This window comes from Oncorhynchus gorbuscha, linkage group LG16 (assembly GCF_021184085.1).
Source record: "Oncorhynchus gorbuscha isolate QuinsamMale2020 ecotype Even-year linkage group LG16, OgorEven_v1.0, whole genome shotgun sequence".
NCBI classification, from domain to species: domain Eukaryota; kingdom Metazoa; phylum Chordata; class Actinopteri; order Salmoniformes; family Salmonidae; genus Oncorhynchus; species Oncorhynchus gorbuscha.
This window is the reverse complement of record NC_060188.1, coordinates 91,164,968-91,180,109: the sequence shown is the minus strand read 5'-3', so window position 1 is coordinate 91,180,109 and position 15,142 is coordinate 91,164,968. Positions and strand designations below refer to the sequence as shown.

General features: G+C 46.7%; 1 protein-coding gene across 2 annotated transcripts in view; it reads right to left on the bottom strand.

The window, feature by feature from the left end:
* LOC123999414 (AF4/FMR2 family member 1-like) overlaps positions 1-15,142 on the bottom strand; it is an 80,375-nt gene that overhangs the window by 14,930 nt on the left and 50,303 nt on the right. For both annotated transcript variants that reach the window (XM_046305191.1, XM_046305192.1), the window contains exons 9-14: positions 12,953-13,924; positions 8,780-8,874; positions 5,565-5,778; positions 5,239-5,330; positions 5,067-5,130; positions 4,809-4,945 (exon numbers count right to left, since the gene is read on the bottom strand). In XM_046305191.1, coding sequence (XP_046161147.1) covers positions 4,809-4,945; positions 5,067-5,130; positions 5,239-5,330; positions 5,565-5,778; positions 8,780-8,874; positions 12,953-13,924 — 1,574 coding nt within the window. The remainder of the gene's footprint in view (positions 1-4,808; positions 4,946-5,066; positions 5,131-5,238; positions 5,331-5,564; positions 5,779-8,779; positions 8,875-12,952; positions 13,925-15,142) is intronic.

The following is a 15,142-nucleotide window of genomic DNA, read 5'->3' as shown; positions in this document are numbered from 1 at the left end:
TAGACTACTCACTACAGCTAAGAAGCCCCACATAGACTACTCACTACAGCTAAGAAGCCCCATAGACTACTCACTACAGCTAAGAAGCCCCACATAGACTACAGCTAAGAAGCCCCACATAGACTACAGCAGCTAAGAAGCCCCACATAGACTACTCACTACAGCTAAAGCCCCACATAGACTACCCACTACAGCTAAGAAGCCCCACATAGACTACTCACTACAGCTAAGAAGCCCCACATAGACTACTCACTACAGCTAAGAAGCCCCACATAGACTACTCACTACAGCTAAGAAGCCCCACATAGACTACTCACTACAGCTAAGAAGCCCCACATAGACTACTCACTACAGCTAAGAAGCCCCACATAGACTACTCACTACAGCTAAGAAGCCCCACATAGACTACTCACTACAGCTAAGAAGCCCCACATAGACTACTCACTACAGCTAAGAAGCCCCACATAGACTACTCACTACAGCTAAGAAGCCCCACATAGACTACTCACTACAGCTAAGAAGCCCCACATAGACTACTCACTACAGCTAAGAAGCCCCACATAGACTACTCACTACAGCTAAGAAGCCCCACATAGACTACTCACTACAGCTATGAAGCCCCACATAGACTACAGCTAAGAAGCCCCACATAGACTACAGCTAAGAAGCCCCACATAGACTACAACTAAGAAGCCCCACATAGACTACAGCTAAGAAGCCCCACATAGACTACAGCTAAGAAGCCCCACATAGACTACTCACTACAGCTAAGAAGCCCCACATAGACTACTCACTACAGCTAAGAAGCCCCACATAGACTACTCACTACAGCTAAGAAGCCCCACATAGACTACTCACTACAGCTAAGAAGCCCCACATAGACTACTCACTACAGCTAAGAAGCCCCACATAGACTACTCACTACAGCTAAGAAGCCCCACATAGACTACTCACTACAGCTAAGAAGCCCCACATAGACTACTCACTACAGCTAAGAAGCCCCACATAGACTACTCACTACAGCTAAGAAGCCCCACATAGACTACTCACTACAGCTAAGAAGCCCCACATAGACTACTCACTACAGCTAAGAAGCCCCACATAGACTACAGCTAAGAAGCCCCACATAGACTACTCACTACAGCTAAGAAGCCCCACATAGACTACTCACTACAGCTAAGAAGCCCCACATAGACTACTCACTACAGCTAAGAAGCCCCACATAGACTACTCACTACAGCTAAGAAGCCCCACATAGACTACTCACTACAGCTAAGAAGCCCCACATAGACTACTCACTACAGCTAAGAAGCCCCACATAGACTACTCACTACAGCTACCCCAGACTACAGAAGCCCCACATAGACTACAGCTAAGAAGCCCCACATAGACTACTACAGCTAAGAAGCCCCACATAGACTACTCACATAGACTACAGCTAAGAAGCCCCACATAGACTACAGCTAAGAAGCCCCACATAGACTACTCACTACAGCTAAGAAGCCCCACATAGACTACTCACTACAGCTAAGAAGCCCCACATAGACTACTCACTACAGCTAAGAAGCCCCACATAGACTACTCACTACAGCTAAGAAGCCCCACATAGACTACTCACTACAGCTAAGAAGCCCCACATAGACTACTCACTACAGCTAAGAAGCCCCACATAGACTACTCACTACAGCTAAGAAGCCCCACATAGACTACTCACTACAGCTAAGAAGCCCCACATAGACTACTCACTACAGCTAAGAAGCCCCACATAGACTACTCACTACAGCTAAGAAGCCCCACATAGACTACTCACTACAGCTAAGAAGCCCCACATAGACTACTCACTACAGCTAAGAAGCCCCACATAGACTACAGCTAAGAAGCCCCACATAGACTACTCACTACAGCTAAGAAGCCCCACATAGACTACTCACTACAGCTAAGAAGCCCCACATAGACTACAGCTAAGAAGCCCCACATAGACTACTCACTACAGCTAAGAAGCCCCACATAGACTACAGCTAAGAAGCCCCACATAGACTACTCACTACAGCTAAGAAGCCCCACATAGACTACTCACTACAGCTAAGAAGCCCCACATAGACTACAGCTAAGAAGCCCCACATAGACTACTCACTACAGCTAAGAAGCCCCACATAGACTACTCACTACAGCTAAGAAGCCCCACATAGACTACTCACTACAGCTAAGAAGCCCCACATAGACTACTCACTACAGCTAAGAAGCCCCACATAGACTACTCACTACAGCTAAGAAGCCCCACATAGACTACTCACTACAGCTAAGAAGCCCCACATAGACTACTCACTACAGCTAAGCCCCACATAGACTACTCACTACAGCTAAGAAGCCCCACATAGACTACTCACTACAGCTAAGAAGCCCCACATAGACTACTCACTACAGCTAAGAAGCCCCACATAGACTACTCACTACAGCTAAGAAGCCCCACATAGACTACTCACTACAGCTAAGAAGCCCCACATAGACTACTCACTACAGCTAAGAAGCCCCACATAGACTACTCCCTACAGCTAGCCCCACATAGACTACTCACTACAGCTATGAAGCCCCACATAGACTACAGCTAAGAAGCCCCACATAGACTACAGCTAAGAAGCCCCACATAGACTACAGCTAAGAAGCCCCACATAGACTACAGCTAAGAAGCCCCACATAGACTACTCACTACAGCTAAGAAGCCCCACATAGACTACTCACTACAGCTAAGAAGCCCCACATAGACTACTCACTACAGCTAAGAAGCCCCACATAGACTACTCACTACAGCTAAGAAGCCCCACATAGACTACTCACTACAGCTAAGAAGCCCCACATAGACTACTCACTACAGCTAAGAAGCCCCACATAGACTACTCACTACAGCTAAGAAGCCCCACATAGACTACTCACTACAGACTAACTACAGCTAGAAGCCCCACATAGACTACTCACTACAGCTAAGAAGCCCCACATAGACTACTCAGCTACAGAAGCCCCACAGAGCCCCACATAGACTACTCACTACAGCTAAGAAGCCCCACATAGACTACTCACTACAGCTAAGAAGCCCCACATAGACTACTCACTACAGCTAAGAAGCCCCACATAGACTACAGCTCACTAGACAGCTAAGAAGCCCCACATAGACTACAGCTAAGAAGCCCCACATAGACTACTCACTACAGCTAAGAAGCCCCAAGACTACCACTACAGCTAAGAAGCCCCACATAGACTACTCACTACAGCTAAGAAGCCCCACATAGACTACTCACTACAGCTAAGAAGCCCCACATAGACTACTCACTACAGCTAAGAAGCCCCACTACTCACTACAGCTAAGAAGCCCCACATAGACTACTCACTACAGCTAAGAAGCCCCACATAGACTACTCACTACAGCTAAGAAGCCCCACATAGACTACTCACTACAGCCCCCCCACATAGACTACTCACTACAGCTAAGAAGCCCCACATAGACTACTCACTACAGCTAAGAAGCCCCACATAGACTACTCACTACAGCTAAGAAGCCCCACATAGACTACTCACTACAGCTAAGAAGCCCCACATAGACTACACTACAGCTAAGAAGCCCCACATAGACTACTCACTACAGCTAAGAAGCCCCACATAGACTACTCACTACAGCTAAGAAGCCCCACATAGACTACTCACTACAGCTAAGAAGCCCCACATAGACTACTCCCACTACAGACTACAGAAGCCCCACATAGACTACTCACTACAGCTAAGAAGCCCCACATAGACTACTCCCCACTAGACAGCTAAGAAGCCCCACATAGACTACTCCCCACATAGACTACAGCTAAGAAGCCCCACATAGACTACTCACTACAGCTAAGAAGCCCCACATAGACTACTCACTACAGCTAAGAAGCCCCACATAGACTACTCACTACAGCTAAGAAGCCCCACATAGACTACTCACTACAGCTAAGAAGCCCCACATAGACTACTCACTACAGCTAAGAAGCCCCACATAGACTACTCACTACAGCTAAGAAGCCCCACATAGACTACTCACTACAGCTAAGAAGCCCCACATAGACTACTCACTACAGCTAAGAAGCCCCACACTAGACTAGACTACTCACTACAGCTAAGAAGCCCCACATAGACTACAGCTAAGAAGCCCCACATAGACTACTAGACTACTCACTACAGCTAAGAAGCCCCACATAGACTACTCACTACAGCTAAGAAGCCCCACATAGACTACACTACAGCTAAGAAGCCCCACATAGACTACTCACTACAGCTAAGAAGCCCCACATAGACTACTCACTACAGCTAAGAAGCCCCACATAGACTACTCACTACAGCTAAGAAGCCCCACATAGACTACTCACTACAGCTAAGAAGCCCCACATAGACTACAGCTAAGAAGCCCCACATAGACTACTCACTACAGCTAAGAAGCCCCACATAGACTACTCACTACAGCTAAGAAGCCCCACATAGACTACTCACTACAGCTAAGAAGCCCCACATAGACTACTCACTACAGCTAAGAAGCCCCACATAGACTACTCACTACAGCTAAGAAGCCCCACATAGACTACTCACTACAGCTAAGAAGCCCCACATAGACTACTCACTACAGCTAAGAAGCCCCACAGACTACTCACTACAGCTAAGAAGCCCCACATAGACTACTCACTACAGCTAAGAAGCCCCACATAGACTACTCACTACAGCTAAGAAGCCCCACATAGACTACAACTAAGAAGCCCCATCTAGAACATGTATGTTTTGGGGTTGCTCACTTTATCAGATCCAAGGTTTCAGCGAACATCGTATACGCCGACTTCGGGGTCTGGGGATCGGTTTCCATAGCGATGCCGCTCTCCACGAAGGACATGGCAGCATCTAGGTAGTTGAAAGCTTTGCCCACCTTATCCGGCTGGATTAAAAACACACGGGGACCTAGATTTAAAATTGGGACACCGAATCCACCGAGCTCGTCTCTTATGAGAAAGTGAAAGAGAAATGTAGACGTGAGAGAGAAAGGAGGGGAAGGTTACCGTGGCATCTGCCTTGTGCTTGAGTGTTTTGGCTTCCTTCATGTGATACTCCACTGGCTGCTGCCTGTGGGCGGAAGGAACAGAGTTACGGATCAGACACAACAATACCCATTAGAGAGAGATGGAGAAATGGCCACCCACACAACAATGACAAACAGGGAGGGACGTTTACCGCTCTTCGAACTGGAGCAGGGGTCTGGAGGACAGGGCGGCCCCGGTGGGCTGGGAAGGCACGGAGAAGGCAACGCTGCTCTTGAGGCCTTTCTGCCAGGACCACAGACGAGACAGTATTAGAACAGCCTTCATATCAACATCCGATTCTCATTTATTTCATACAAAGCTTCATACAACCAATTCATGCGACATAAACACCGAGCTTCTTTCCTTTGTATAACATTAAAACATCTCACACACATGCGTTAATGTAGGACTCAAATTTGTAAGTCGCTCTGGATAAGAGCGTCTGCTAAACGACTTAAATGTAAATGTAAATACTACCTTGGCATGCTCTGTGCGTTGTTTTCCAGTGCTCTTCTTGTGCTTGACAGGTGTGGAGGCCTCCCTGTCCCTGCGGTGGGCTGCAGATGCTGTGCTAGGCTCTGGGGCATCCACCGCATGCCGTTTGTGGCCCCCCTGCCCTTTCCCAGGGTCCTGAGTGGCGGTGGGCTGCAGCAGAGGGACAGGAGCCCCCTTAGACCGCTTCCTCTCAGTCCTGTGAGAAAGCAGGCCAGACAGCATGTTACAGAGGGGAAAGTAGAATGAGGGGAAGAGGAATGCTGTTGATCTCTATTGGGGGGGGGGGGGAGTACTTTCCAAGTCTGACACCCAGACCAGGCCCTAGGGTGGCATTTGGCCAAATGAGATGTAATTAAGGTGCTTGGAAATCACCAAACCTTTTCTTTGATGCATCTCCAATATCGTTGTAATGTTAAAAGGTAAACAGGAAGAATGATATACCAGAAGTAGTTTGGGGCAGAGAAGCTATGGGTGGATGGATCCGCTGCATAGATATGAAGACACTAACTAGGAGGAGAGAGAGAGAGAGCAGGTGTGGTGTTACTCACTAGCTAGGAGGAGAGAGCAGGTGTAGTGTTACTCACTAGGTAGGAGGAGAGAGCAGGTGTAGTGTTACTCACTAGCTAGGAGGAGGAGGAGAGAGAGCAGGTGTGGTGTTACTCACTAGGTAGGAGGAGAGAGCAGGTGTAGTGTTACTCACTAGCTAGGAGGAGGAGGAGAGAGAGCAGGTGTAGTGTTACTCACTAGGTAGGAGGAGGAGGAGAGAGAGCAGGTGTAGTGTTACTCACTAGGTAGGAGGAGGAGGAGAGAGAGCAGGTGTAGTGTTACACACTAGGTAGGAGGAGGAGGAGAGAGAGCAGGTGTAGTGTTACTCACTAGCTAGGAGGAGGAGGAGGAGGAGGAGGAGGAGGAGAGAGAGCAGGTGTAGTGTTACTCACTAGCTAGGAGGAGGAGGAGGAGGAGGAGAGAGAGCAGGTGTAGTGTTACTCACTAGGTAGGAGGAGGAGGAGAGAGAGCAGGTGTAGTGTTACTCACTAGGTAGGAGGAGGAGGAGAGAGAGCAGGTGTAGTGTTACTCACTAGCTAGGAGGAGGAGAGAGAGAGAGAAGGTGTAGTGTTACTCACTAGCTAGGAGGAGGAGGAGGAGGAGGAGGAGAGAGAGCAGGTGTAGTGTTACTCACTAGGTAGGAGGAGGAGAGAGAGAGAGAGCAGGTGTAGTGTTACTCACTAGCTAGGAGGAGAGAGAGAGAAGGTGTAGTGTTACTCACTAGCTAGGAGGAGGAGTGAGCAGGTGTAGTGTTACTCACTAGCTAGGAGGAGGAGAGAGAGCAGGTGTAGTGTTACTCACTAGCTAGGAGGAGGAGAGAGAGCAGGTGTTGTGCTACTCACTAGCTAGGAGGAGGAGGAGAGAGAGCAGGTGTAGTGTTACTCACTAGCTAGGAGGAAGAGAGAGCAGGTGTAGTGTTACTCACTAGCTAGGAGGAAGAGAGAGCAGGTGTGGTGTTACTCACTAGCTACGAGGAGGAGAGAGAGCAGGTGTAGTGTTACTCACTAGGTAGGAGGAGGAGGAGAGAGAGCAGGTGTAGTGTTACTCACTAGCTAGGAGGAGGAGAGAGAGCAGGTGTAGTGTTACTCACTAGGTAGGAGGAGGAGGAGAGAGAGCAGGTGTAGTGTTACTCACTAGCTAGGAGGAGGAGAGAGAGCAGGTGTAGTGTTACTCACTAGCTAGGAGGAGGAGGAGGAGAAAGAGCAGGTGTGGTGTTACTCACTAGCTAGGAGGAGGAGGAGAGAGAGCAGGTGTAGTGTTACTCACTAGCGAGGAGGAGGAGGAGAGAGAGAACAGGTGTGGTGTTACTCACTAGCTAGGAGGAGGAGGAGGAGAAAGAGCAGGTGTGGTGTTACTCACTAGCTAGGAGGAGGAGGAGGAGAGAGAGCAGGTGTAGTGTTACTCACTAGCGAGGAGGAGGAGGAGAGAGAACAGGTGTGGTGTTACTCACTAGCTAGGAGGAGGAGGAGAGAGAGCAGGTGTAGTGTTACTCACTAGGTAGGAGGAGGAGGAGAGAGAGAAGGTGTAGTGTTACTCACTAGCTAGGAGGAGAGAGAGCAGGTGTAGTGTTACTCACTAGCTAGGAGGAGGAGAGAGAGCAGGTGTTGTGTTACTCACTAGCTAGGAGGAGGAGGAGAGAGAGCAGGTGTTGTGTTACTCACTAGCTAGGAGGAGAGAGAGCAGGTGTTGTGTTACTCACTAGCTAGGAGGAGGAGGAGGAGAGAGAGCAGGTGTTGTGTTACTCACTAGCTAGGAGGAGGAGGAGAGAGAACAGGTGTGGTGTTACTCACTAGCTAGGAGGAGGAGGAGAGAGAACAGGTGTGGTGTTACTCACTAGCTAGGAGGAGGAGGAGGAGGAGAGAGAACAGGTGTGGTGTTACTCACTAGCTAGGAGGAGGAGAGAGAGCAGGTGTAGTGTTACTCACTAGCTAGGAGGAGGAGGAGGAGAGAGAGCAGGTGTTGTGCTACTCACTAGCTAGGAGGAGGAGGAGGAGAGAGAGCAGGTGTAGTGTTACTCACTAGGTAGGAGGAGGAGGAGAGAGAGCAGGTGTAGTGTTACTCACTAGCTAGGAGGAGGAGGAGAGAGAGCAGGTGTAGTGTTACTCACTAGCTAGGAGGAGGAGGAGAGAGAGCAGGTGTTGTGCTACTCACTAGCTAGGAGGAGAGAGAGCAGGTGTAGTGTTACTCACTAGCTAGGAGGAGGAGGAGAGAGCGGGTGTTGTGCTACTCACTAGCTAGGAGGAGGAGGAGGAGAGAGAGCAGGTGTAGTGTTACTCACTAGCTAGGAGGAGGAGAGAGAGCAGGTGTTGTGCTACTCACTAGCTAGGAGGAGGAGGAGGAGGAGAGAGAGCGGGTGTTGTGCTACTCACTAGCTAGGAGGAGGAGAGAGAGCAGGTGTTGTGCTACTCACTAGCTAGGAGGAGGAGAGAGAGCGGGTGTTGTGCTACTCACTAGCTAGGAGGAGGAGGAGGAGAGAGAGCAGGTGTTGTGCTACTCACTAGCTAGGAGGAGGAGGAGGAGAGAGAGCAGGTGTTGTGCTACTCACTAGCTAGGAGGAGGAGGAGGAGGAGAGAGAGCAGGTGTTGTGCTACTCACTAGCTAGGAGGAGGAGGAGGAGGAGGAGGAGAGAGAGCAGGTTTTGTGCTACTCACTCAGACTTGCGGGAACCAGGACCTGAAGTGGAGGGTTTAAGATCTTTCTGCAGCTTTGGCTTCTTCCTTGGCACGGTTTTCACATCCTTCTCAGCCTGAGAACCAAAACGTATTAGAGACAGGCTCGCTCTTCTTCCAGTTATAGAAAGGGCAAACTAAGCTTCTATGGCGAAACCACCATTATCATAGCACTACCACTTTATAATGTTAGTCAACCGTACAGGTTGGCAGCCCTCAGATGGGCCAATGACGCACAGCCTAGATAAGAGCCTTGTGAAGGAGGCCAGGCTGCCCTGTTCACCTCAATGAGCAGAGAACCAAAGAAAACAAAACCAGGTACTGTACATAACAATTCCACTCCATTATTGGAACTAAGCCATAGGACTGGTCTCTAAATGTAATCAAAATCGGTTGTGTACACATATCGTAGGTGTAGCTAAATGTTTCTGGCTTCAACAGTGCAGCAATACCTAACAATACACACACATTACCAAAACTACAAAAGAAAGGAATCAAAATATGTGTATGGTGGTGTGTATAGACAGTAGTTATATAGGATGGTGTGTATAGACAGTAGTTATATAGGATGGTGTGTATAGACAGTAGTTATATAGGATGGTGTGTATAGACAGTAGTTATACAGGATGGTGTGTATAGACAGTAGTTATATAGGATGGTGTGTATAGACAGTATAGACAGTAGTTATATAGGATGGTGTGTATAGACAGTAGTTATACAGGATGGTGTGTATAGACAGTATAGACAGTAGTTATATAGGATGGTGTGTATAGACAGTAGTTATATAGGATGGTGTGTATAGACAGTAGTTATATAGGATGGTGTGTATAGACAGTAGTTATATAGGATGGTGTGTATAGACAGTAGTTATATAGGATGGTGTGTATAGACAGTAGTTATATAGGATGGTGTGTATAGACAGTAGTTATATAGGATGGTGTGTATAGACAGTAGTTATATAGGATGGTGTGTATAGACAGTAGTTATATAGGATGGTGTGTATAGACAGTAGTTATATAGGATGGTGTGTATAGACAGTAGTTATATAGGATGGTGTGTATAGACAGTAGTTATATAGGATGGTGTGTATAGACAGTAGTTATATAGGATGGTGTGTATAGACAGTAGTTATATAGGATGGTGTGTATAGACAGTAGTTATATAGGATGGTGTGTATAGACAGTAGTTATATAGGATGGTGTGTATAGACAGTAGTTATATAGGATGGTGTGTATAGACAGTAGTTATATAGGATGGTGTGTATAGACAGTAGTTATATAGGATGGTGTGTATAGACAGTAGTTATATAGGATGGTGTGTATAGACAGTAGTTATATAGGATGGTGTGTATAGACAGTAGTTATATAGGATGGTGTGTATAGACAGTAGTTATATAGGATGGTGTGTATAGACAGTAGTTATATAGGATGGTGTGTATAGACAGTAGTTATATAGGATGGTGTGTATAGACAGTAGTTATATAGGATGGTGTGTATAGACAGTAGTTATATAGGATGGTGTGTATAGACAGTATGGACAGTAGTTATACAGGATGGTGTGTATAGACAGTAGTTATATAGGATGGTGTGTATAGACAGTAGTTATACAGGATGGTGTGTATAGACAGTAGTTATACAGGATGGTGTGTATAGACAGTAGTTATATAGGATGGTGTGTATAGACAGTAGTTATATAGGATGGTGTGTATAGACAGTATAGACAGTAGTTATATAGGATGGTGTGTATAGACAGTAGTTATATAGGATGGTGTGTATAGACAGTAGTTATATAGGATGGTGTGTATAGACAGTATGGACAGTAGTTATACAGGATGGTGTGTATAGACAGTAGTTATATAGGATGGTGTGTATAGACAGTAGTTATACAGGATGGTGTGTATAGACAGTAGTTATATAGGATGGTGTGTATAGACAGTAGTTATACAGGATGGTGTGTATAGACAGTAGTTATACAGGATGGTGTGTATAGACAGTAGTTATATAGGATGGTGTGTATAGACAGTAGTTATATAGGATGGTGTGTATAGACAGTAGTTATATAGGATGGTGTGTATAGACAGTAGTTATATAGGATGGTGTGTATAGACAGTAGTTATATAGGATGGTGTGTATAGACAGTAGTTATATAGGATGGTGTGTATAGACAGTAGTTATATAGGACGGTGTGTATAGACAGTATAGACAGTAGTTATATAGGATGGTGAGTATAGACAGTAGTTATATAGGATGGTGTGTATAGACAGTATAAACAGTAGTTATATAGGATGGTGTGTATAGACAGTAGTTATATATGATGGTGTGTATAGACAGTAGTTATATAGGATGGTGTGTATAGACAGTAGTTATATAGGATGGTGTGTATAGACAGTATAGACAGTAGTTATATAGGATGGTGTGTATAGACTGTAGTTATATAGGATTGTGTGTATAGACAGTATGGACAGTATATGATTAGAAAAGGTGTGTACTGCAGTAGTTATATATTTATTAGGTACACCACACCGTTTACGAAAATGGTTTGCTCCTACAGACAGTGAGTAAACGGGACTTGCTATATAATAAAGCAGGCGGACGTCGAGACTTTCCGCTACGGTTTGATTGAACGCTAAAATGTGCCACAACGAGTGACCTAAACAACTGAGAGTGTTATGATCGTCAGCGTCAGGCGCCTCGGTTACAGTATCTCAGAAACAGCTGGCCTCCTGGGCTTTTTCACGCACGAGTGTCTAGGGATGACAGAGGATGGTACGACAACAAAAAAAACATCCAGTCAGCTGCAGTTACGTGGGGTCGAGAAAAAAAAAAAAAGAAGCTTGAGAGGTCGAAGGAGAATGGCAAGAATGGTGCAAGCTAACAGGCTAGACCACAAACAGGCAAATGACGGAGCAGTACAACAGTGGTTCGCAGAGCGGCATCTCACAACACATCGTTCCTCGTCACGGATTGGCTATTTGCAGCAGACGACCACACAGGGTTCCACTCCTATCAGCTAAAAACAAGAAGAAGAAGCAGCTTCCGTGGGCACGAGATCACCAACACTAGACAAATGAGGAGTGGAAAAACATTGCCTGGTCCGAACGAATCCTGGTTCTCTGTTGCGTCATGATGATGGCAGAGTCAGGATTTGATGGATGCAGCATGAGTCCATGGCCCCATCCTGCATGGTGTCAACAGTACAGGCTGGTGGCGGTAGTGTAATGGTGTGAAGAATGTTTTCCTGGCATACGTTAGTCACTAAGGTGCAGGGTAGAGTACTGGGTGATAGCTGGCTAGTAACAGTGACTGAAGTTCAGGGCGGAGGCCTTTTTAAATTTTTAACCCTTTTTTTTACCTTTATTTTACTAGGCAAGTCAGTTAAGAACAAATTCTTATTTTCAATGACGGCCTAGGAACAGTGGGTTAAACTGCCTGTTCAGGGGCAGAACGACAGATTTGTACCTTGTCAGCTCTGGGATTTGAACTTGCAACCTTTCGGTTACTAGTCCAATGCTCTAACCACTAGGCTACCCTGCCGCCTGCTAATGGTGTCTGTTTAACAGTCTGATGGCCTGGAGATAGAAGCTGTTTCTCAGTCTCTCGGTCCCTGCTTTGATGCACCTGCACAGTCTCCGCCTTCTAGATGGTAGCAGGGTGAACAGGGTGTGGATCAGGTGTAGCATCAGGCCCTTGATGGAGGGGGGGTGTAGGTGTCCTGGAGGGCAGGCAGTGTGCCCCCGGTGATGATTTGGGCTGACCGCACCACCCTCTGGAGAGACCTGCGGTTGCGGACGGTGCAGTTGCCGTAATCGTTAAGTAATAGGAAGGTGTACCGGAAGTATGAGACACTGTTTCTGCCAGGATGATAGCAAGCACAACCCCCTTGTGTTTTAGAGTACGATAGGACTGTTGATACACTTGGCTAGGAGTGGGAGAAGGTTGTTACTACTACTTACTACTTACTACTACTTACTACTACTTACTACTACTACTACTACTACTACTACTACTACTACTACTACTACTACTACTACTACTACTACAAACTACAACTACTACAAAGGACTGCAGAACCCAAACCAGCTCATCAAGCAAAAACAACAACCACTACTAATCAACAACACCACGAATACCATTTCATCATAAAAAGCCAACCTACCGGTCTCTTCTTGCAGACTTTGGGAGGGATGGGGGCAGCGGGGTTGCTGTCCCCCCTCTCGGGGGCCGTGTTGGGTCCCTTCCTGATGGCTGGCTCCTGTCCCCCTGAAGAAGGCCTGGAGCCCTGGGAGGGAACCCTGGACAGCAGGCTCAATTCTATCTTTACCAACAGGGCCCGTGGAGGACCTTGGCAGACCCTGGAAGCTTTGGCTGAGGACTCCCGCTTGGCCTTGTGTGCTGGGTCTAGAGAGTGGCGCCGGGGCTTCTTTTGGCCCTTCTGAGGGGCCGGGAGGGTCTCCGTCCTGACACCGATGGTCTTCACCACAGCTGGGGCTGGCTGGTCTACCTCCTGGGCAGGACTGGGACTAGGAGACTTCTCCCGCTTACAGTCCAGCACCAGAGTGACCTTGGGGCCACCCTGTGACTCTGGTTGTTCGGTCTTCTTCTCAGAGGTGCCACGCTTGGCAGGCTTCCTGCTGTTTATTTTGGCTCCGCTGATCTTGCTATTGCTGTGGCCGGTTTTCGTTTTGACCTTTGGCTTGTCTGTGAACGAGGTGTCTTTGTCACGGGGGACCACCTCCACACTCTCCACCTGTAACCCAGCCTGAGGGTCTTTAGGTCGCGGAGCCTTGGCTGGTCTAGAGGGGTGTTTGTTCCCCACGGTCTTTCTCTGGCTGCTGCTGTTGCTGCTGTTCCCAACGTGCGAGGCGGCCGGGGACTTGAGTTGGACATGCTGGTTGCGGGCAGCTTCTTCACTGCGTTGAGGTTTGGCTTCGCCGTCACTGAACTCTGAGCGACGTGGGGGTGTGTGGGATTTGTAGTCCCTGGGAGGAATGGCCTCCTCCTCATGGCTCTGCTGCTGTTTGGGTAGAGGGCTCAGTAGAGCATCACTCTGGATCTCTGTGCTGGGGTTCTGCTGGCTCACTCTGATCCAGTTGTTCAACTGCCAGTTAGTCACCACGGGGCCCTCCGTCTGGACAGACAATATACGATCAATGAAAAGAAACACAAATATATATTAGTGGGTGGCTGCTGAGGGGAGGATGGCTCATAAGAATGGCTGGAACAGAACGAATGGAATCAAACACCTGGAAACCATGCTACTCCAGTCATTAACACAAAAATAAATAAATAAAATATATATATTTTAGTACCAGTCAAAAGTTGACTCCTACTCATTCGAAGATTTTTTAATTTTTTTTATTACTATTTTTCTCAATTGTAGAATAATAGTGAAGACATCAAAACTATGAAATAACACAAATGGAATCATGTAGTAACCTAAAAAAAGTGTTAAACAAATAATTTCAATTAACAGGTGTGTGCCTTGTTAAAAGTTAATTTGTGGAATTTCTTTCCTTCTTGATGCGTTTGAGACAATCAGTTGTGTTATGACAAGGTAGGATTGGTATACTGAAGACAGTCCATCATTACTTTAAGACATGAAGGTCAGTCAACATGGAACATTTGAAGAACTTTGAAAGTTTCTTCAAGTGCAGTCGCAAAAACCATCAAGAGTCACGATGAAACTGGCTCTCATGAGGACCGCCACAGGAAAGGAAGACAGAGTTACCTCTGCTACAGAGGATAAGTTCATTGGAGTTAACTGCACCTCAGAAATTGCAGTCCTAATAAATGAGTTCAAGTAACAGACACATCTCAACATCAACTGTTCAGAGGAGACTGCGTGAATCAGGCCTTCATGGTCGAAGTGCTGCAAAGAAACCACTACTGAAGGACACCAATAATAAGAAGAGACTTGCTGGGGCCAAGAATCACGAGCAATAGAACGGTGGGAATCTGTCCTTTGGTCTCATTCTACTGGAAGAAACTGTCAAAGTTCTTCAAATGTTCTATAATGACTGTCGTTTCTCTTTGCTTATTTGAGCTGTTCTTGCCATAATACAGACTTGGTCTTTTTTTCCAAATTGGGCTCTCTTCTATATACCACCCCTACCTTGTTACAACACAACTGATTGGCTCAAATGCATCGAGGTAAAAAAAATCCAATAATTAATTTTTAACAAGGCACACCTGTTGATTGAAATGCATTCCAGGTGACTACTTCATGAAGCTGGTTGAGAGAATTCCAAGAGTGTGCAAAGCGGTCATGAAGGCAAAGGGTGGCTACTTGGGAAGAATCTCAAATATAAAATATATTTAGATTTGTTTAACACTTTTCTTAGGTTAG